Genomic DNA, 22,788 nt, shown 5'->3' with positions numbered 1-22,788 from the left:
CTTTACCAGGTTTACTGCATGTTTCCTTTGCTTATCAAAAATAATCCTTTCAAACAAAATTAATGGATGAGGATAGTTTCAGTGGAAGTTAAGATGGGTGTTGAGTATTCCTTTTTTCAATGATTAATTACTCTTTTATCCAGTCCAAATGGTAAGGTTTAGTTTCAGGAAAAAAAAAAAAAAAAAAGTGGCAATTCAACAAAAACCATAGAGAATGACTCTTGACTTTATTAAGTTGGAGATGTCACAGACTGAATCAATGTTCAGCTGTAGTAGGATACAGGAAACTTGTGAATTTAAACCACTACCAAATTGTACTCTAGTATGGAGCATGAGTGAGTGAATGAGTGTTAGCCGCTCAGTCGTGGCTGACTCTCCAACTCTATGGACTGTAGCCCACCAGGCTCCCCTGTCCATGGGATTCTTCAGGCAAGAATGCTAGAGTGGGTAGCCTTTCCCTTCTCCGGGGGCTCTTCCTGACCCAGGGACTGAACCCGGATCTCCTGCATTGCAGGCAGATTCTTTACCATCTGAGCCCAACTTAGTATTAATAATATTTTTCTGCTCTAAGCTATGAGAAGATATATTTTTGGTAAATGTCCATGTCCAGAAACGAATAAAATGAGAAAATCTGAGCATCTTTAAAAATACAAGTATTTAGTAAAATAAAGTACTGGTGAGGACATTCTAAGTCAAAAAAAATTTCTGTTTAAAGATTTAATGTGGAAATTGTTAGAAGACAAGTAGCCAGTCTTGTCAGAGAAACAGGTTCAGGCCTGGGAATAAAGTGGAGTTGGAGTATTTGGTTCAACATGTATTGTCAAGAATCTTAGATGTCAGGCTAAGAAGCAGAGAGGAGCAAATGAAGTAAAATACAAAAGTGCTATTTGGAAAAGATGAGGCAAGAATATGTGGTGTAGATCTAAAATACAAGCACAAACTACAGAGGTCTTTAAAACAGTAGTTTAAATATTGACAATTTATATACTTCCTTACAATTCTGATGTGTTGATAGTTGTCACAATGTTATTAACCACCACCCTCCTCTCCAAAGGAGGCTCCTTACCCTTTGCTTCAGTTCAATCCAGTTAAGTCGCTCAGTCTTGTTCAACTTTGCGACCCCATGAATCACAGCATGCCAGGCCTCCCTGTCCCTCACCAACTCCTGGAGTTCACCCAAACTCATGTGCATCGAGTCGGTGATGCCATCCAGCCATCTCATCCTCTGTCGTCCCCTTCTCCTCTTGCCACCAATCCCTCCCAGCATCAAGGTCTTTTCCAATTAGTCAACTCTTCGCATGAGGTGGCCAAAGTATTGGAGTTTCAACCTCAGCATCAGTCCTTCCAATGAACACCCAGGATTGGTCTCCTTTAGGATGGACTAGTTGGATCTCCTTGCAGTCCAAGGGACTCTCAAGAGTCTTCTCCAACACCACAGTTCAAAAGCATCAATTCTTCGGCACTCAGCTTTCTTCACGGTCCAACTCTCACATCCATACATGACCACTGGAAAAACCATAGCCTTGACTAGATGGACCTTTGTTGGCAAAGTAATGTCTCTGCTTTTCAATATGCTATCTAAAGTGAAGTGAAGTGAAGTCACTCAATTGTGTCTGACTCTCTGCTACCCCATGAACAGTAGCCTGCACCAGGCTCCTCCGTTTATGGGATTTTCTAGGCAAGAGTACTGGAATGGGTTGCCATTTCCTTCTCCAGGGAATCTTCCCAACCCAGGGATCAAACCCAGGTCTCCCACATTGTAGACAGATGCTTCACCATCTGAGCCACCAGGGAACTTCCAGATGCCCTAAGAGTCTTTTAACTTCCTGGCTGCAGTCACCATCTGCAGTGATTTTGGAGCCCCAAAAAATAAAGTCTGACACTGTTTCCACTGTTTCTCCATCTACTTCCCATGAAGTGATGGGATCAGATGCCATGATCTTAGTTTTCTGAATGTTGAGCTTTAAGCCAACTTTTTCACTCTCCTCTTTCACTTTCTTTTTTTTTTTTTTCTTTAAAGATGCCATTTTAGCCATTTTTCAGTGTATGATTCAGTGGCTTTGATTACATTCCCAGTGTTGTGAAAAAATCATTCATATTTAATTGCCAAAACCTTTTCATCACCCCATATAGAAATTCTGTAATCATTATGCCATAACTTCCAATTCACCCCTCTTCCTCCCTGGTAAACTCTATTCTACTTTCTTTCTCTATAAATTTGCTTTTCCTATATATCTCATATAAGTATAATCATATGGTATTTGTCTTTTTGTGTCTGGCTTATTTAACTTAGTGTCATATTAGCAAGTGTCATCATGTTGTAGCATCTATCCAATTTCATTCTCTTTGTTATGGTTGAATACTGTTCCATTGTATATGTGTACCACATTTTGTTTATCCTTTTATCTGTGGATAGATCCTTGGGTTGTTTCCAAGTTTTGGCTATCATGAATAATACTTCTATGAACACTGACATAGAAGTTTGAGTACCTGTTTTTAGTTCTTTTGAGTATACACCTAGCCACGGAAATTAGCAAACCATATAGTCATTCTATGCTTAGCTTTTTGAAGAACCATCAAACTGTTTTCCATAGTGCTACACCATTTTACATTCTCATCAAAAATGTATGCAGATTTTTTTTTTTTTTTTTTTTTTTTGCAAGGGGGAGTGAAATCAGGAATGACCTATGGTGCCATTTTGGTGATGTCATTTTCTTTTCTTTTTTTTTTTTTTGACAGCTTTAATTTTTCAGCACTTTATTTTTTTTTTTATTTGATAAATTTAACGCCTTTTATTGCCATACCTCATTTTACTGTGCTTTGCTTTAGTGAACTTTATAGATACATGTTTTTTTTTTTTTTTTTTCCTTGTTAATTTTCTGTTTAGTTGATCTATCCATAAGTGTGATAGTCTCCCACTATTATTGTGTTATTGTTAATTTCTCCTTTCATACTTGTTAGGATTTGTCTTACATACTGCGGTGCTCCCATGTTGGGTGGATATATATTTATAATTGTTATATCTTCTTCTTGGATTGATCCTTTGATCATTATGTAGTGACCTTCTTTGTCTCTTTTCACAGCCTTTGTTTTAAAGTCTAATTTATCTGATACAGTATTGTGACTCCTGCTTTCTTTTGGTCCCAATTTGCATGGAAAATCTTTTTCCAGCCCTTCACTTTCAGTCTGTATGTGTCCCCTGTTTTGAGGTGGGTCTCTTGTAGACAACATATGTAGGGGTCTTGTTTTTGTATCCATTCAGCCAGTCTTTGTCTTTTGGTTGGGGCATTCAACCCATTTACGTTTAAGGTAATTACTAATAAGTATGATCCTGTTGCCATTTACTTTATTGTTTTGGGGTTGAGTTTATACACCATTTTTGTGTTTCCTGTCTAGAGAATATCCTTTAGTATTTGTTGGAGAGCTGGTTTGGTGGTGCAGAATTCTCTCAGCTTTTGCTTGTCTGAAAAGCTTTTGATTTCTGCTTCATACTTGAATGAGATCCTTGCTGGGTACAATAATCTGGGCTGTAGGTTATTTTCTTTCATCATTTTAAGTATGTCTTGCCATTCCCTCCTGGCTTGAAGAGTTTCTATTGAAAGATCAGCTGTTATCCTTATGGGAATTCCTTGTGTGTTATTTGTTGTTTTTCCCTTGCTGCTTTTAATATTTGTTCTTTGTGTTTGATCTTTGTTAATTTGATTAATATGTGTCTTGGGGTGTTTCTCCTTGGGTTTATCCTGTTTGGGACTCTCTGGGTTTCTTGGACTTGGGTGATTATTTCCTTCCCCATTTTAGGAAGTTTTCAACTATTATCTCCTCAAGTATTTTCTCATGGTCTTTCTTTTTGTCTTCTTCTTCTGGAACCCCTATGATTGAATGTTGTAGCGTTTAATATTGTCCTGGAGGTCTCTGAGATTGTCCTCATTTCTTTTAATTCGTTTTTCTTTTATCCTCTCTGATTCATTTATTTCTACCATTCTATCTTCTAATTCACTAATCCTATCTTCTGCCTCTGTTATTCTACTATTTGTTGCCTCCAGAGTGTTTTTAATTTCATTTATTGCATTATTCATTATATATTGACTCTTTTTATTTCTTCTAGGTCCTTGTTAAACCTTTCTTGCATCTTCTCAATCCTTGTCTCCAGGCTATTTATCTGTGATTCCATTTTAATTTCAAGATTTTGGATCAATTTCACTATCATTATTTGGAATTCTTTATCAGGTAGATTCCCTATCTCTTCCTCTTTTTTTGTTTGGTTTGGTGGGCATTTATCCTGTTCCTTTACCTGCTGGGTATTCCTCTGTCTCTTCATCTTGTTTAAATTGCTGAGTTTGGGAGTCCTTTCTGTATTCTGGCAGTTTGTGGAGTTCTCTTTATTGTATGCGTTTCCTTGCTGTGTGTAGGTATGTAGAGGTGGCTTGTCAAGGTTTCCTGGTTAGGGAAGCTTGTGTCGGTGTTCTGGTGGGTGGAGCTGTATTTCTTCTCTTTGTTCAGTCGCGCTATGGGGAGGGAGGGAGGGATGCTGCAAACAAATGACACTGGCGTGCGCCGCAGTGCCTCAGCCCCACTGGGTCTGCCCGCTCACGGCGCGTGTAGCCTCCCTGCCCACACTGCTCAGGCTCTAGGTTCCGCTGGGAGGGAACAATCCGAGGCTGGCCCTGGGTTGCATGCACCTCCCAGGTCCAAGCCGCTCAGGTTCAGGCACTCAGGTAGTCCTCAGAGGCGCAGACTCAGTTGGGGCTGCGTTTTGTGCTCTTCCCAGGTCCGAGCAGCTCAGGTGATGAGGTGTTTGGGCGGCGCCAATGCTGCGACTTATCGCCTCCCGCCACTTGGTTATCTGGGTGTAAAACCGCGCACCTTCTCAGGCAGGTGTTGACCGTCCAGACCCCAATAAGTTTTAGTTAGCAAAGAAGCCAGTTTTATAGATAATGTCGCTCTGGGGCTGCGATTGCCCCCTTCCAGCTCTGGCTGCCTGTCACCGGAGGGGGAAGGTTTGCAGCCGGCTACCTCTGTTTAGTCCTTTGTTCCGTGCGCGGGCTGGCGGTGTCTTAGGTTAGGGCTGGCTTTTCGCATGGTAGATATCCCACAGTCTGGTTTGCTAGCCCAAATTATTTTGCTCAGATAGTGCTCAGGGTATTCAGGCCAGATTCTTACTCTCAGCGATGCAGCCCGCGCCGCGCCCTCCCTGCCCAGCCCCGCTTGCTAATGGCGGATGCAGGCGTCTGCGCTGCTTCTCCGCTGGAGGAGTTACCGTAGGGCTCACAATCTCGAGTTTTAATTGTTTATTTATTTTTTTCTCCCTGTTATGTTGTCCTCTGTGCTTCCAAAGCTCGGCACGGATTCGCAGTGAGAAGGTTTCCTGGTGTTTGGAAACCTCTCTCTTTTAAGACTCCCTTCCGGGACGGAACTCCGTCCCCCTCCCTCTTTGTCTCTTTTATTGTCTTTAATATTTTTTCCTACCTCCTTTCGAGGAGTTGGGTTGCTTTTCTGGGTGCCTGATGTCCTCTGCCGGCATTCAGAAGTTGTTTTGTGGAATTTACTCGACGTTTAAATGCTCTTTTGATGAATTTGTGGGGGAGAAAGTGTTTTCCCCATCCTACTCCTCCGCCATCTTGGCGCCTTCCCCCTCCTCTTTCACTTTCATCAAGAGGCTTTTTAGTTCCTCTTTGCTTGGCTGTGTGAAAATAACAGGTCAATCCTGTCTGATAAGATGATTGATGATTTTTTTTTTTTTAATATCATGGCTCTGCAAAGAATACTTCTACAAGTTATAGAAAAAGAAGGTGAGAATTACAATGTACAGATATTTGGAGTGAGCTTATAACAGATTATTTTCATACATGCTCCTGACTACCAAATGTTTGGTGGCAATTAATATGAATTTGTCTCTATTTGTAATTTGGATAGGAGCATTTAAAGCATTACATCAGTCTAGATCATGAGGCACATTAATAAACTATTTAAAAAGCTAATATATTTTAGTTCTTTGAAAGATCATTTTGGTGCTTCTTTTGGTGCTTAGTAACTTTTTTCCTTCATCAAAACATTGATCCAAAACTATTAAAAAAAAAATAAAGTCTAAGTGTTCTACTTCCTGTCCTAGGGACTGTAGAGAATCTTCTCCAGCACCACAGTTCAAAAGCATTTTTCTTCAGCACTCAGCCTTCTTTATGGTCCAACTCTCACATCAGTACATGACTACTGGAAAAATCATAGCTTTGACTATACAGACCTTTGTTGGCAGAGTGATGCCTCTGCTTTTTAAGAACAAGGAATCTTATTACATAATAATCTGTTATTATTTCATGACTAAGTTGCGTCTGACTCTTTGCGACCCCATGGACTGTAGCTTGCTAGATTCCTCTGTCCATAGAATTCTCCAGGCAAGACTACTGGAGTGGGTAGCCATTCCCTTCTCCAGGGAATTTTCCCAACCCAGTGATCGAACCCAGGTCTCCTACATAGCAGGAAGATTCTTTACCATCTGAGCCACCAGGGAAGTGTTCTTGGTCAACTAGGATCCAAATGTAAACTGTTGGCCCTCCAACTAATGTTTTGAAACAGTTATGTTACTAATGCATGCGTGCTTGCTAAGTGCAGATAAATAGATGTGCAAACAAACACATGCATAAATGACAAGGTCTAACTCTAAGAATGGAATAATGGGAAAGATTTATATTTCTGTTTGGTTATCTGATTTTTTGTTAATATAATAGAAGATCTAGTGTTAAAAACTCTAAATTCCTCTTATCTAGTAAATTATCCAAGAAAAGAGCAAAAAGGTATAGAATTATCACTCCAGAACAAACTCACATGCATTGAAATGGAAAGAAGTAAATTCTGGTGTCATATCAAACAGAATCTCACTTGGCCAAGCTACAGTGAAGAACTTGCTTATAATTACTTCCTTGAGGAAGACAGAAATAAACTAGTAAGGGTATGATGTTGCTTATTAGTAGAAAAATGTTATTAATGTAGTGGAAAGCATCCTGACCTTGGATAGACAACCGATGTTTAAATTTCAGACCCAGTAATGTACTAGCTCCTTTGACCCTGAGCAGCTCCCCATCACCCTCTTTCTAAAATGGAGGTGATAATACTCATCTCATAAGTTGTTAAGGATATATATATTACAGATGGAATAAGTTTGCAAATCATAAAACAACCGAAAGTAAGATATGTTACTATCAACTTCTTTAAATTTGCCTCTGAGCCTATATGGTTTTTAAAAAATATTTTATTTGTAGCTTAGAGGTAATATTGTCTTTTAGGTCCTAAATGTACTTCAAAATGTATTTTATGTATGTCCCTTATACCGTAACTGTCCATATAAATAGTACAGCTGGTGTTTGCTTTGATTCCAATGATGTCAGTGGACCATGCTGCTGCTGCTGCTGCTGAGTCTCTTCAGTTGTGTCTGATTCTGTGCGACCCCATAGATGGCAGCCTACCAAGCTCTTCTGACCATGGGATTTTTCCAGGCAAGAGCACTGGAGTGGGGTGCCATTGCCTTATCCGTCAGTGGACCATAGAATTGTATGAAACTATCTTGTGCTGTCTCCAAGACCTTTAGCAAAAAGATGCCCATCATTGACTAAGTAAACCAGGAATTCTGGGCTGTTCACAAAGTAAAGTGACCTGTAGTAGAATTTGAGATGAGACATTTTACCTCAATCATTTGTGACATTTTACTTCACTGAAATGTGATGGAGAGTTGGTCTCTGGCATTATTTCTTGAAAACGTTTTAATCCTTGGAGGCAGGTGGGCTGTGTTTAGGATCCATGAAGGCAGAGTAGATAGTCCTTAGAGTGCTTTTTGAAAAGCAAATCTAGTCTGAGTCTGTCCTGCTTGATCTGAAATCCTGCCCATCTGGAGAAGTTATTTTCAACAGGAAGGTACCCATGGCAAATGAACAAAGGGTCTGTTCAGCCTTGAAGCCCTCCACCAAAAGCAAAGAAAGAAATAGAAATTATAAAGCAGTAATGCTAGCCATAATCTAACACAATTATTTCCCTTTCTTCTGTTCATTTCTTTAAATCTCAACTTTAGTACAATTATCAACAATTTGTGTAATAAAGACTCCATAGACTACATAGTGGAAACGATTGACTTATTTAAAGCAAGAAATAGTAATAATGTGCAGATTATGATGAAACATAATGAGCTAATCTTAAGACAACTTCACATGCCTTATTATTATTATTGTTGCTGCTGCTGCTGCTGCTAAGTCGCTTCAGTTGTGTCCAACTCTGTGCGACCCCATAGACGGCAGCCCACAAAGCACCCCGTGCGTTAGCCATGGCTAATAAAAAGCTAGGACAGGTAAATTATAGTATACATATTAGAGTTCATAATGAGTTCCTTTTGAAAAGTGACCCATTATGTATTTAAGTCTGCTAAAACCCTTTCACACAAACCAGAATGGGGAAAGAATAAATCTCCCGTCAATTGTGCTATCATGCATCATCTTTCTTAATTCCAGCAACACAACCAGTGTTGGAGTTGCCATGATGTGCTTCATAGAGTTGGAATCTAAGACACAGATATTCAGTCATTCCATGATTTGATTCTAAGTCATAATATGTTCTGGAGAAGGCAATGGCAACCCTCTCCAGTATTCTTGCCTAGAGAATCCTGTAGACAGAGGAGCCTGGTGGGGGGCTTCTGTCCATGGGGTTGCACAGAGTCGGACATGACTGAAGCGACTTAGCATGCATGCATTCATTGGAGAAGGAAATGGCAACCCACTCTAGTATTCTTGCCTGGAGAATCTCAGGGACAGAGGAGCCTTGGTGGGCTGCCGTCTATGGGGTCCCAGAGAGTTGGATATGACTGAAGCGATTTAGCAGCAGCAGCAGCAGCATAATATGTTCATTGATTCTGAAATTAGGGCTCTTAACTCTACACAAAACCACCTCCCAGTGTTGAAGCCATGGAAAAGCAGTTTGGGAGTTACCATATTATTTTGGAAGTGAGTTAGATTCAACCTGTACAGAAGAATCAGCAGAAGAGCCATTGCTCTTCAAGAGGCAAGGGAGAAAGAGAGGAGGTGGAGATGATTACAAGTTTGTATGGTTCAGCAATTGGAGGAATGAAGATACCATTAACAGATATGTTGAGTTCAACAGTTTAAATGTTGATGTTAATGTGGGGGGACACATTTCAGCTAGACATTGATTTTCAGGTGGTAGAGGAGGAGCTCACTTTCTGTATCTAATTATAACACTTCTGTATCTAATTATAATAATTCTCCCTGTATTCATGAATTATGAAAATGGGCACAAGAAACCTCCAAAATGAGAAAATAGTCAGAGTAACTAATATTCAATAAATGTAACTTATTTTTAAAGATACTCTTCTGATTTAAAAAAAAAAATTACAAATCTCACTATTTGAATCTAGTAATCTAGTAATTTCAATGTTTTTTATTCATGAGTTTTCAAATAATGTGGTTAGTTTTTGATTTATTTCAAAGGGTTAGAAATTTAATAACTATTAGCTTTATTCCATTTGTAACCAGAATTCACAAAGCTTTTCTAGATACTTTGGTTCCTAGCCTATTTAAAGTCAGATCACTTATGGTGGAGGTAGAGTTTACGATATGAGTAAATAGCGTGTGATGTTTTTACACATAGTTAGGTATTTGGCTTATATGTGCATATGTATGTGTGTTTGTGCATGGGAATATTTGTGTGTGTGTGTCCTAATAGTTTATTCTTCAACAGGGGAAAATAGCATAAAGTGATGTTAAATCATTGAGGCAAATTATTCTAAAACTTGAATTCCAAAATAACTATTGTTCTCACTCTTCAATTTGTGTATTCAGTTGTTTTTATGAGCAGGTAGATATTTATTTATATGTAAAGAGTGTGATTATAAAATTGTTTCCCAAAATGATGGAAAATTGCTCCATCCAGAGAATGAAACAACAAAAACCCAGAAAGGTTACAAATTTCCTAGCTTTTCTTCGTTCGCACATTACATTTTCTTTAGCTTTCTTGCCAAGGTCAAACTGTCATTATATTCTAATCAGACTGTCAAGATATATCTCTTTGATAATGCAGGTTTTAGTAACTTATTTCATAAACAGCCTTAATAAGCACTATAATTGTCACTATATCGAATTACTAAAAGTGATATAAAGTCATTGAATTAAATTCATAGATAAACTTCTGTCCATAATACAGAAAAGATTCATAGATTTAACTTCTCCCAACACTTTTAAGGGCCTCTGAAACTCTAAGGAAGATATGAAGGGCCAAGCATGGAGAAGGCAATATGAACAAAGAGACTGGGAGGGAAGAGATGAATTTGGAGGTCCCTAATCTTGGCAGCTGGGATGTTTGCACCAAGACCTTCCTTTCTCTCCACCTCAGGCTTTTTGATCTCCAGGTGGACTATTTTCTCAAGTGCCGAGACAATGTAGTCTTACATCTGGTCAGAGTCCTGGTGTTTTCTCAGAAGATGGACTATAGTAACAGTGTATAGTAACAACTTCAAAAGGTAAAATTTCAGGTAGTATGGAAACTGATTTAGGAAGATATTTTCCAACATCTCTAAAATCTTAACCACATAGGTGCTTCCATCCCTTACAGCACTTTTTTTTTCTTTCTTTGTAGTTTTATCTGTGTAGTTTGACAGCCTTGAATGGAGCTTGCACCCTCCAAGTAAACCACAGTACCCACAGTATCCTACATGGAGCCCAGGCAGGCATCTGTCTGGACCCTGTGTGGGTATGTCAGCTTAAGCCCCAGGTAAATTCTGCTACCAAATTATGTCTTGTATTGCTGGAACAGCAACAGATCACTACTTGGTCAAAGTCATGAGTAGAAAATGGTAAGAGAAATGATAGAATATTCAAAGTTTGAAGCTTGCTCCTTAGCAAGTCTAAAATAAATACAGAAATAATTTTCTCCATTAACTACATGGCTTAGTTAGATTTGTTGTTGTTTGCGGGGAGCTGGCGTGAGGACCTCCGCCCATGGCAAAGGTCATGAGGAAGGAGGCTCGACATACGCAAAGGCGGGATCGAGCCTCAGGAGTCCCCCTGGAAATTCTTGAGCATCTACCCCCAAAACCAGAGTCTACCTACTTTACTACTTTGTGCTCTCACCTACACCTCTGACTTTATGGGGGGCTGTCCCCCACCACCTCTTTCAGAAAAAGAGTTAACTTACAGCTCCAGTTAATAATAATTCCTGGATGTGATAGGAGTGTTTCAACCTACAAACTCCTCTGAAGGTTCTCTAGCCTGCCTGACAGGCTTGTCCGGCCACATGTGATTACTCACAGCCTCCCAACTGTGAGAGGCACGAGATGCTTTAAACCTTCTAAAAACAGGTTCTTTAGAGAAGTTAGAAAACTATTAGTATAGTATAGTGGGATGATTAGAAATTGTTTTGGTGAAGGGTTTTTCATTTGTTGAGCCAATGTTTGTTGCTAAGTCTCCACATCCCCTGCCCTTACACACATTAATGAATATATAGAAGAAATAAGTATTAACCTTTGATATTAATCACATTAGACCTTAGGCTAAGTAAATTCTTTCCTTGATTAAAACCCACTACACCCTCACCCTATAGGTATGTAACTTTATCTGGTACCTTCAGAAGGTGGAGTCTTTTTTAGGAATAATCACCCCTGGAGAAAGAAGTGTCCTGGTTGACTGACCGCTGTCACAAGGAGAGGGTCATAAATTGTCAGCAGGCTCCTTGGCCAGAAGATGATGTAACACCCCTAAGACCTCTGTATACATTTGTATGAAGCACCTGACTTTGATAAAAGTCAGGACTGCTGACCCCGCATGACTTTTGCATAACATCTCAGTGTATAAAAGTAGACCATGGAAAATAAAGAATTGGGATCAGTTTCTCGAAATACTGGTCTCCCCATGTCGCTCTCTCTCTCAAACTCTGGCTGAGTCTCCATGTGGAGCGCAGAACCCACCAAGTTTACTAATTTTGCCTGGGCTTCTAAGATCCGACCGGGGAGGCCTCAGTGTCTCCTCTCCTTCGGGAGAACGGAAGGACGCCTGCGGCCTACGTAAGTGGTGCAAGCTTCTTGTCTTGAAGTTTTATTGGTCTCCCGCATAAACCAAGCTGCTCAGCCTCTTTTCTCCACTGAATTTTCCTACTGAGCTATCCTCATTCTATTACTCTTTACATCTCTAATTAATATCTAATTGAAGCTATTGTATCCTGATCCTCACCGACGCCGTCCCCACTTCGAGCTCCCTGGATCAGCCAGGGCTGGACCTCGGCAGTTGTTGTTAGAGGTTTGATAATTTACTGTTCTGCTTGAATGTGACTATGAAATAGAGCAATTAGAAAGCTGTTAGAAACTTTTCCTATTTAAAATTTGATACCAAATGTCCCCTTAAGCTCCAGGAATGGCTGATTACAATGTCCTTCATGTGTACTATTGTGTAGAAACAAAAATGAACATCTGTTTATTCAGTGGATGTAGATTAGCCTTATTTCTAATGAATATATTTTATATTTAATGAAATTTGGTAGCGTTGGGAAAAAAACAAGTTTTAAAAGGGCGAGCCACTTTCTTGGCATAATGCAGGCAGTAAGTAGCCAACTGAGAGCCAGATCCAGGCCCGAGTGATCCCAGCATCTCTACTTTTAAGTAGCACATGCTTGCCTCTCCAAAATAATAGTTGCCATTTATCAAGCATCTAATATTTATACTGTATTTTACAACACTATAACCTAATTCCCCCAAACATCCTATGGTAAACATTTCTGTACTGAATTGAAATCTATCTTAAATTTTGCCACATACTGTTGATCTTACCACCAATATACATGTGTCAGATTATGCCTCAAGTAGGTTTCTGATGAGGTAAGGGATGGTGACTTACTATTTTATCCCCTGCCCCAAAAGTTTGATAGGTTGCCATTGGATTTGAAAATCTGTTTTTTATCCATTTAAATTTAATAGCCCATGAGCATTTAATATCTACTGGATACACTACTAATTTTAGTAGCTATATCTACTAGTTTGGAATAAATAGTAGACTTTTACTCTAATGCCAGTTCTTAAAAGCTTAAAGCCAAAAGATCAAAAAAAATCTACAGTTGTTTCCTAGAAAACTGAGCATGATAAATGCCTCTGTGTCTTGGTCAGAATTAATTGTACTGTGGTCTGGGCAGTTGGAATTTGTTATTACAGTTGTATCCTGGTTCACCCAGGTGTATTATTCTCTGTTACCTAGTCCACATGTTCCTTAAGGATTTAGAATAAGGACTCAGTGAATAGTTAATTGAATCGAATGTATAAATCAATAAATAGCTTTAAGAGTTGCAGGTGAGAGGAGTGTATTAGAATGACAAAGCCAAGCAGTGACTCAGATTAGATGGGAAAGTTTTGAGATTTAAATGAGTCTCGGGCTGCAATTTAATTAAGAGTATTTGGAAAATATGGAGACTGATTTGCACAAATGAGTCAGTCTAGACTAAGTCTTAAGAGTTGGCAAAGGAACCGAAAGAAGGAACCAAAGGAAGAAATCTTGGGCGGAATACACCACAAGGACAGTGTTTGGAAGGAGACGAGAGCAAGTGGAGTAGAAGCAAATGTGAGCAATCAAATGAGAGTTTAATATTGCTAAACGTTTTTTTATACTCCATATTTAATCTTCTTTCTTCCCGCACACTATTAGAAATATGAATTGCACTTTTTTTTTTTGGTGGTGCCAAGTGGTTTTCAGGATCTCAGCTCCCAGACCAGAGATTAAACCTGGACCCTTGGTAGTAAGTGTGGAATCTTAACCACTGGACCACCAGGAAATTGCCATGAATTGCATTTTTGATTGGATACAACCTTTCACAAAGATCTTTTGCTTGCAGTATATATTTCCATAACTTTATAGACATCAGTAGTGTTCTTGTTTTTTTTTTTAATTCCCAAGGACTCCTATTTCATGTAAATTATATTTGTAAACCAGACATGGTCAGTTGAATAAATATCACAGTATAAGACCCATAACAATTTCACAATTGTGTATCTTATCCTGATGAGGAATTAGGAGTTAATGGTACATTTTTTCTCTTATCAAGAATCACTGCCTCATGGGAACACTGATACTCCCTAATGCAGTCAGGACTGGAAAAGAGCTGGGCCATGTTCTGATAAGAAATGAAGGTTTTAGGAGAACTTAGCTTTTCTCAGTGTGGATATGATGATGCAGGGGGATCGCGTGTCTTCATTATCTATTTGGTTGCAGACACTGTGCTCTGCATTTTCTTACACCTCAATGTCCTATTTTTAAAAGGAGGAAACTGAGCCCACAGAGGTCAGCTGCACACCTAATGTCTCACTACCAAGAACTGGCAAAGCTGGAATTCAAACCCAAGTCTTACTCCAAAGGCATTGCTTTACCCACTACGAATACTGCCTTTCTGCATTGTGCAAAAGTACCTTAGGGTTATTTTACTTTCTGTATTATCCATGGGTAGGAAAACAGAGGCCAAGAAAAAGAAAGTGAATTGAACTTATCATCATTCTGTCATATTTCACTAAGGTATTTCTTTTTTTTTTTTTTTTATTCTTCCAATTTTATTTTATTTTTAAACTTTACATAATTGTATTAGTTTTGCCAAATATCAAAATGAATCCGCCACAGGTACACTAAGGTATTTCTAATCAAAATCAACATAAAAGGTCAGCAGTATATGAAAGTGGAAGTGTTACTCACTCAGGTGTCTCCAACTCTTTGTGACCCCATGGATTGTAGCCTGCCAGCCTCCTTTGTCCAGAGAATTCTCTAGGCAAGAATATTGGGGTAGCCATTCCCTTCTCCAGGAGATCTTCCCAACCCAGGGATCAAACCTGTGTCTCTTGCATTGCAGGTGGATTCTTTACCATGTGAGCTACCAGGGAAGCCCATACTATTATTCAAAGTGGGCAAAAGTAGTAATCCTGCTGATATAAAACAGCACTACTTCATAGTTTTATAACTTGCCCCTTTCATTTTGCTTTCATTTAGTTTAAAGATTATACCAGTCCTTTGAATACAAAGTATAGTAGACTTTGACATGACTAAGGACTCGACGGAGAAGGCAGTGGCACCCCACTCCAGTACTCTTGCCTGGAAAATCCCATGGACGGAGGAGCCTGGTAGGCTGCAGTCCATGGGGTTGCTAAGAGTCGGACACGACTGAGCGACTTCACTTTCACTGTTCACTTTCATGCATTGGAGGAGGAAATGGCAACCCACTCCAGGGACAGCGTGGCCTGTTGGGCTGCCGTCTATGGGGTTGCACAGAGTCGGACACAACTGAAGCGACTTAGGAACCTCATCTTTGGCTCACAATTATTCCTATTGATTGGGCCATTAGGCTGCACAGACCGAACAGTTATGGGAAAATAAATCAATCAATTGTACAGTATATGAACCTCTGAAAGCCACATGCATCACTTATGTTTAAATCATTGAGCATGGTTTGACATTCAATAACTCGTAAAAATAACTGCTGAGGAGAAAAAAAAACAGGCTTTTCTGACAGTCATTAGAAATTAATACCAGTTAAACCTTGAATAGTCTACAAACATTGGCCCTTTCTTTCTTCTGTACTGTCATTAATATTCATAAGACAAAATAAATGCTGGAAAATGAACAATAATTGTGGATCAGAAGGTATTACAACCTTATTCTCAAAGAAGATGAGAAAAAAGAATGAAACAAAACTGTATGGACTCTGGGTCCAGCACAGCTTTTACTTGAATACATTTGATTGGAGGTCCCTGGGAATGACAAGACCCTTCAGGTCTGGGGCTGAGATGTCTTCTTCATCCTTAATATTCCCAGGAAAGTCCTCAGTGTGATTTCTGGAACTTGCACTCAAAGTGCCTATTGCCTTTGGACTATAAATCATTCATTTTGTAAAACAGAGGGTCTCCATGAAGAGAGATTATGAGCATATGAATGCCCTAACACTACAAATAAACCTTCACTCTAACTTGATGACCTGCAAAACCTCCCATCATCAAAAATTCCTGGAGCCTCTCTGTTTGAACAACTCAGTCTAATAAGTCCAGCAATATTCTCCTGTGTCTCAGGATTTTAAATTGAGAGCCTTGAAAATCTTATTAATTAACTTACTGTCAGATTCCTGAAATGAAAGCTTCATTTAGAAAGTCACACGCTACGTCCACAATGAACTATGGCTTCTTTTTTCAGTGTGTGGAGACAAACAGCCCAGTCAATTGGAAATCCCAGTTGTCTTTACGAATAGACTTACTCTCAAGGTTGAAAGGAGATACTAAGCTATTGAATTCATATGTCTTATGTTAAGTAATTTTTAGGAACATGATGCATACGAGAAAATACTTTTGTATTTACTCCTCATTTCTAAGAATATGTGGAGCAAAAAGTGTGGAAGCATCCAGTAGTTTTGGCATCATTTAGAAGTTTGTTGTAGATCTAATAGGTGAAACTAGACATGTAATGTAAAACGGGGGATGTTTATTGAACTCCCTCTACCACAGCCAAATTTGGGGGAGACTGATTTTCTCTTCCAGCAATCCTCACAGCATTAATTTGTAACCAAGCAGGACTTGTTGTTGGATATTTTGCAAGTATAAACAATAAGGGTAGATTAAATGAGTTTGCATGAATTGTAGTGAATGATTTGTTTTAAATTATTTCACTCAGGTGAAAGTCTTTGATTTTTTTCAGACCCCTTTCTAATTAGAGAAACATATTTAAGATAAGAAAGTAAAATTTTAATAGAATATTAGCCATGGAGCTCAAATACAGAAAGCTGTTCATTTAATGGGAAATAAATTAGCAAATTTATTCCTGCTGAAAACAAAGAATTGTAATTTGATCCTGTATCTTTGAAGTGCTAAGCATTTTAAAATCATTTTTCAGCATGTTATCTCAGTAAATATTAACTTATATTTGGTTGAATAAAAGGTGCAAATGATATGTACCTATAGTTTACAGATAAATGAATAGGTAATTTTAGAGCAATTTTTCTGTCACTGCCTTTGCTCTAGTGGCTGACTTCTCCTAGAACCTCTCTAATTTTCAATACCAAATAATTTTAGGAATTAATATAGCTTTTTATAAAAAATTATTTATTCTAAAATAACTCTTCATTTACTCTTATCAATAGAAATTCATTTAATCACCGTTTAAAATTTTATTTATTTATTTGGCTATGCTTCTGTGACTTGTGGGATTCTTAGTTCCCCAGGGATTTGAACTCATAGCAGTGAAGCCCAGAATCCTAACCACTAGGTCACCATGGAACTCCCTCCTCACCTTTTTAAATACACAATTTCTAGATTTAAACATTACCCTAGAAAACATTTGAAAAGATGAAATTTGTCTATGGTGTGCCTCTACACCCACATCTCTGGCTTCTAGTATCTTTCTGTTACCATTGGCTGTTTAGAGTCATTCCAACCCTCTCCACCAGAAAGACACACCCTTCACTTTTAAATTTTTTAAGTATGATGCTTTCAATTTAATATTTTTTGTCTTGTGTCCCATTACTTTGAATTAAATTAACTAATCTCTGCTGGAGGGGGATACATCCTTAACAGGTTATACAAATGTTTCTGTGGTGCTTCTACTGCTGAGAATTCTAGGCCATTGGTAAGAAAGAGACTGATGTGCCTTTTTGTTGCTCCTGGAATTTTAATCAGGTGCCCTCCTCATCTATGTGTTTACACAAGCAAAGATGAACTTGGAAACAGTCTGGTTTACATGTTGAAATATCTTTCTATCAAATGTAAACAGAATGCATATGTATTTCTAATCTAAAATTAAATCATTCTTTCAAATATTCTTTTATAACAGACTATTTCTGCAAACTCCTTATAGTAAGCTATATCTAATTCATTTAATAATGATTATATCAGTCTTATCATATGAATTGGAAAGATCTGTTCATCATGTCTTTAAAATGGAAAATTTAATTTCCTTTGCTTCATTAATTGACAATAAATATTTTCAGAGATTTGAATTTTAAACAGCATTAATGATAGGTGATTCCAAAATACTCATATGGGTCCTGGGCAATTTCAATACATTGAAGAGACTTGTTTAATTGCCAGAATTTAAAGCTGCACCTGATTTTTAATTGTCAAAGAACACATTGCTTTTGAGGACAACAAGCAGCAACTGCTTTTAAAAGCTCATTTAACAATTAACTTTTTTTTGTTTTTGCTGTTATCATTTGTTTGATAGAGTGTTCATATAATATTTGAAACAAAGAACTGTTCGATAGGGAAGAAACATTTAGTACAGATGAAATTATGAAGATTCTGTTCTTCTTGTTATGTCTTTTCAAGGTTAGCATCGAGAGGTTCTAGGACACTGTAGAGAAGTCAGCCATCTTTTCAAGGTTAGCATAGAGAGGTTCTAGGAGAAGTCAGCCACTAGAGCAAAGGCAGTGACAGAAAATTGCTCTAAAATTACCTATTCATTTATCTGTAAACTATAAGTACATATCATTTGCACCTTTTATTCAACCAAATATAAGTTAATATTTACTGAGATAACATGCTGAAAAATGATTTTAAAATGCTTAGCACTTCAAAGATACAGGATCAAATTACAATTCTTTGTTTTCAGCAGGAATAAATGCTAATTTATTTCCCATTAAATGAACAGCTTTCTGTATTTGAGCTCCATGGCTAATATTCTATTAAAATTTTACTTTCTTATCTTAAATATGTTTCTCTAATTAGAAAGGGATCTGAAAAAAATCAAAGACTTTCACCTGAGTGAAATAATTTAAAACAAATCATTCACTACAATTCATGCAAACTCATTTAATCTACCCTTATTGTTTATACTTGCAAAATATCCAACAACAAGTCCTGCTTGGTTACAAATTAATGCTGTGAGGATTGCTGTCTTTTGTTTCTAGAAACAGCACTTAAATGTGAGATTAAAATCACCCCCATTCAATAAGTACTTGTTTGTGTATTGCAGATCATAGTCCTTTATCAGGAATAATAATGCAGCTTTACTTTTTATGGGAAATGGAGAATAAAATCTCAACAAATGGATGCAACTCTTCAGAATGGCTCTCAAATGGGCAGTGCTGAAAATTGATCTGGTTACTTGTCAGTTGCATTATTCAGAGATGACATCAGCATCAAAGCTGTATCCAATTGTGGCTCATTGCCCACCCCGTGACAACCTTTGATAAATTAAAAAACCTACTCCATAAAGATATAAGCATCTCCGGGGTTGTAATTTGAGCTATGAAACCTAATTAAGCAACTTTCCACGAGGCTCATTAATAAGTACTGAACCAGGTTCTATACAAACACCTGAACACATGACTGTGAATGCTAACAAAACATTTCATAGTATATCACCACCAATAAGTTATTCTAGAGGAAAAGCAGTTAGATGAGACAGTTTTCATAGTATCTATTTCTGATTTTGTTTATATTAGCTTGTTAGATTATTTCTAACTGAAAAACAGAATTGAAATCTTTTGACAATGGCATGCTCTTTGATGTTCTTCAAACAATTCTATTGCTTTGGTACATAAGATATTATGCATCTTTACCTGGAGGGTTATGTTCATTGAGAATCACAAGTGATGCTGGTGTAGGTCTTCTTTTCCTGATCTGGGAACAATAAAGAACCAGCTAAGGTCAGAGTCAGTTGCTGCTCCAGGCTACTCTATACCTTGCAAGCCTATCCCATCCTCATCTTTCCCCAATATAGAGAGTAAATTTCTGGGAGGCACACAGTAGGTTGCTCAATAATTTTATTTTCAATAAAAAAAAGTTAGACAGTAGAACTGGCAGATGCTAGTATCACCTTCTTTAATCAAAAACTACATTTTCACAGAACAGAAATAGTTGTATGTAATCAAATGATGCCACCAAATATTAAGGCTGAAGTGCAGTGAAGGTACAGGGATGACTTGCTAATTTCAGTAGCTCTCTTGGAGCCTCGTACATTGATGGTGCTTTCAAGATCCATTACCCTTATTTCTAAACAGGGTAAGGGCAGCTTGCTGCTGCTAAGTCGCTGCAGTTGTGTCCAACTCTGTGCGACCCCACAGACGGCACCCACCAGGCTCCCCCTTCCTGGGATTTTCCAGGCAAGAACACTGGAGTGGGTTGCCATTTCCCTCTCCAACGCATGAAAGTGAAAAGTAAAAGTGAAGTCGCTCAGTCATGTCCGACCCTTAGCGACCCCATGGACTGCAGACTACCAGGCACCTCTGTCCATGGGATTTTCCAGGCAAGAGTACTGAAGTGGGTTGCCATTGCCATCACCCAAGAGCAGCTTAGAAAACTCAAATTTCCAGCTGGTTAAATTTAACAGCATACATACTTAACTTCAATTCATATTTTAAACTTTTCTTATTTTCTAGATTATTGTTTAGAACAAATTAACAAAGAATGAACATGGCTCTTACAGAAGTATATAATTCATTTAAAACTAATAGATTTGGTTTGTGGTGGTTTTTTCCCCTTATTTTAAGAGTTACAGGAACATATTATTAGAATTTCTAATGTATCCTTGATTATTTAAATATGTAAGTAAATTCCCAAATTAGTAGAATAGTGGATAAATTTTACTAACAATATCTTGTCCAGGATAGAACCAATGCTCCATTTAACATAGATACAGATTCAAGGTTGCATCTATCTGGCTTGAGTTTGGGTGAATCTACTTCAGATTATCAAAACATCCTAGGAAGATAAAAGTCTCAGATTCAATAATTATTTTCAAGACTTTGTATATAATATTTGTAAAAGGATTCAGGAATAAGTCAAGTTTTAAGAAATTAATAATTATATAGGCAAAAATTTTATTACAAATGATCTTTTTACTAGTTGCATTGAATCAAGAGTCTAAGTAAATCTGAATATGAAAGGTGATACAGTACACCAGCCTCCCATGAAGACAGAAAGAGATAGAAATAAAAATATATAGATATATTTAACTTGGAAAAATATCCAGGTTGTGTTAAAATACTATTTTTAATATCTGAATAAAATGTTTTTAAAATTATACACATACCTATGATCCTGTATTACATATATTTATAGTTGCTGCTTTTGATACACAATGAAAACAAAAAATATTAAGCCCATGATCTGAAATTACTGAGATTTAATGCTTTCATTGTTAGGTGAATATTTTGATTTGTATAAATAAAAAAATAAAAGCCTTCTAATTCTGAAAAATAGTATAAGTTTCTCTAAATATTGAAGCTGTTATTTCAATAAACAAAAGCAAACAGATTTTTGGATCCAAATCTATATTGGTAATGTGATCATTTTTCCTTAAGGGGTGCTAATTTTGTATCACATGAAATACTGCATTTAGCCAATAGTTCCTTCAGTGAAACTCAAATACAAGTGCATATGAAAGCAAACTTATTTCTCATTCACATATTCTGGAAAGTCACAAAGTTAGGCAAATTCAAGAGGTAGAGAAGCTTTTAATTAATAACAAGAATGAATGTCTGTATTACTTATGTATAGGAACTGATCCCCACCCAGTTCCACTTACCTGCTCAGCTGCTTCAGGTGCAATCTGACTCTGGAATAAAGGCACAGCAAATTGTATCTTTTTGGGACTGTTTGGCTCCATAATAATGATGAGAATTAGTCAGAGATGTGAAGGACTCAGGAAGATGAACCCCAGGTGGTGTCTGGGATGTGTTTCCTCAGGCGCACTCCACCCAGCCACACAGAGTGCTTTGTAATAAATAGCTGTAATTCCAGAGCGAGCAAGTGAAGATGCCAAGGTCTGAATAACTCTCTTCTTCAACATCCACAGTGATGCATGGCTTGCCTGTTCCCCACCAATCCCTTAGATCCTCTCAGCACAATACAGAAAGGAACAAGCTAATTGTGTGGCTCTTCACTAATATACACATGCCAAGCATTCACTCAGCAGCTAATTGAAAATGCAATGCTAGCCTTGAAGGACCTGCTGCCCTGGGATTTGAAAGAAAGGCTCTATCCACTGTACATTACTAAGCGGCTGCTCAAAAGTGCATTGTAAGCTCCCTCTGAGTATTGCAGGGATGGGCCATTCATTATTGATGAACATAAAGCAGGAAGTTTTTAGAGTTGGGGGCAGGGTTTGGATATAGAGTCACTTCATTTCTCTCGGAGTACCTTATCAGTCAGACACCTTAGTTATTTCAGATCCAGCTACCAAACTGATGAATGGCCATGGAGGGTAAGCCACAACCAATAATATCAGCTGTATTTATGCTGTGAGATCTCCTTAGGTAAGACTGATCACGAGAGACAGAGCATCTGTTGTGTAGTGAGAACATTACCCTCCTGGCTGAGCAAATCTCAGTTCAAGTTCCATTTCTACTACCAACAAGTTCTGTGGCCTCAAGCAAATCAGAGGCAATGTCTTGGCCCCTACACCTTCCTCAGAAAAACAAGGGGTTTAGACTTGATGACCTTTAAGCTCCTGTTCTGTTCCAGCATTCTATAATTATAGTCCACAATTTTCATTAGAGTGAAAAGTATTAGACTGCTAAATTTAGCAAATTGCTTGAAAGTCACTGCTGCTGCAATGACCTCTATTTCCTGATGGCGCCAGTTATAGCCTCTGATTTGGAAGAATACAGAAGTGACTAGACATCAGTGGAAACCTGATGGGATCCAATACTGTGATTCATTGTTAATAATGGGGATATATGCAAACAAAACGTCTTAGGAGAGAAAAGTGTAAAGGGGGAAATCTTCAGAATGATACAGTCATATGATCAGGATTACGGTCATATTAGCTAGTGGTGAAGGTAGAGGGGTCAAAT

The 22,788-nt window shown here is 38.0% G+C and overlaps 1 protein-coding gene across 2 annotated transcripts in view; it reads right to left on the bottom strand.

Annotated features, from left to right (window-relative positions):
- Nucleotides 1-21,599, bottom strand: part of PPP1R1C (protein phosphatase 1 regulatory inhibitor subunit 1C) — a 122,802-nt gene extending 101,203 nt beyond the window's left edge. The window contains exons 1-2 of one of the 2 annotated variants that reach the window (XM_005905935.1): nucleotides 21,519-21,599; nucleotides 19,552-19,633 (exon numbers count right to left, since the gene is read on the bottom strand). In XM_005905935.1, coding sequence (XP_005905997.1) covers nucleotides 19,552-19,633; nucleotides 21,519-21,599 — 163 coding nt within the window. The remainder of the gene's footprint in view (nucleotides 1-19,551; nucleotides 19,634-21,518) is intronic. The other variant, XM_005905936.2, reaches the window with a different exon arrangement.
- Between the last annotated feature and the right edge of the window lie 1,189 nt (nucleotides 21,600-22,788).

Source organism: Bos mutus, chromosome 2 (assembly GCF_027580195.1).
Source record: "Bos mutus isolate GX-2022 chromosome 2, NWIPB_WYAK_1.1, whole genome shotgun sequence".
Taxonomy (NCBI): domain Eukaryota; kingdom Metazoa; phylum Chordata; class Mammalia; order Artiodactyla; family Bovidae; genus Bos; species Bos mutus.
This window is presented reverse-complemented; position numbering and strand designations above follow the sequence as displayed.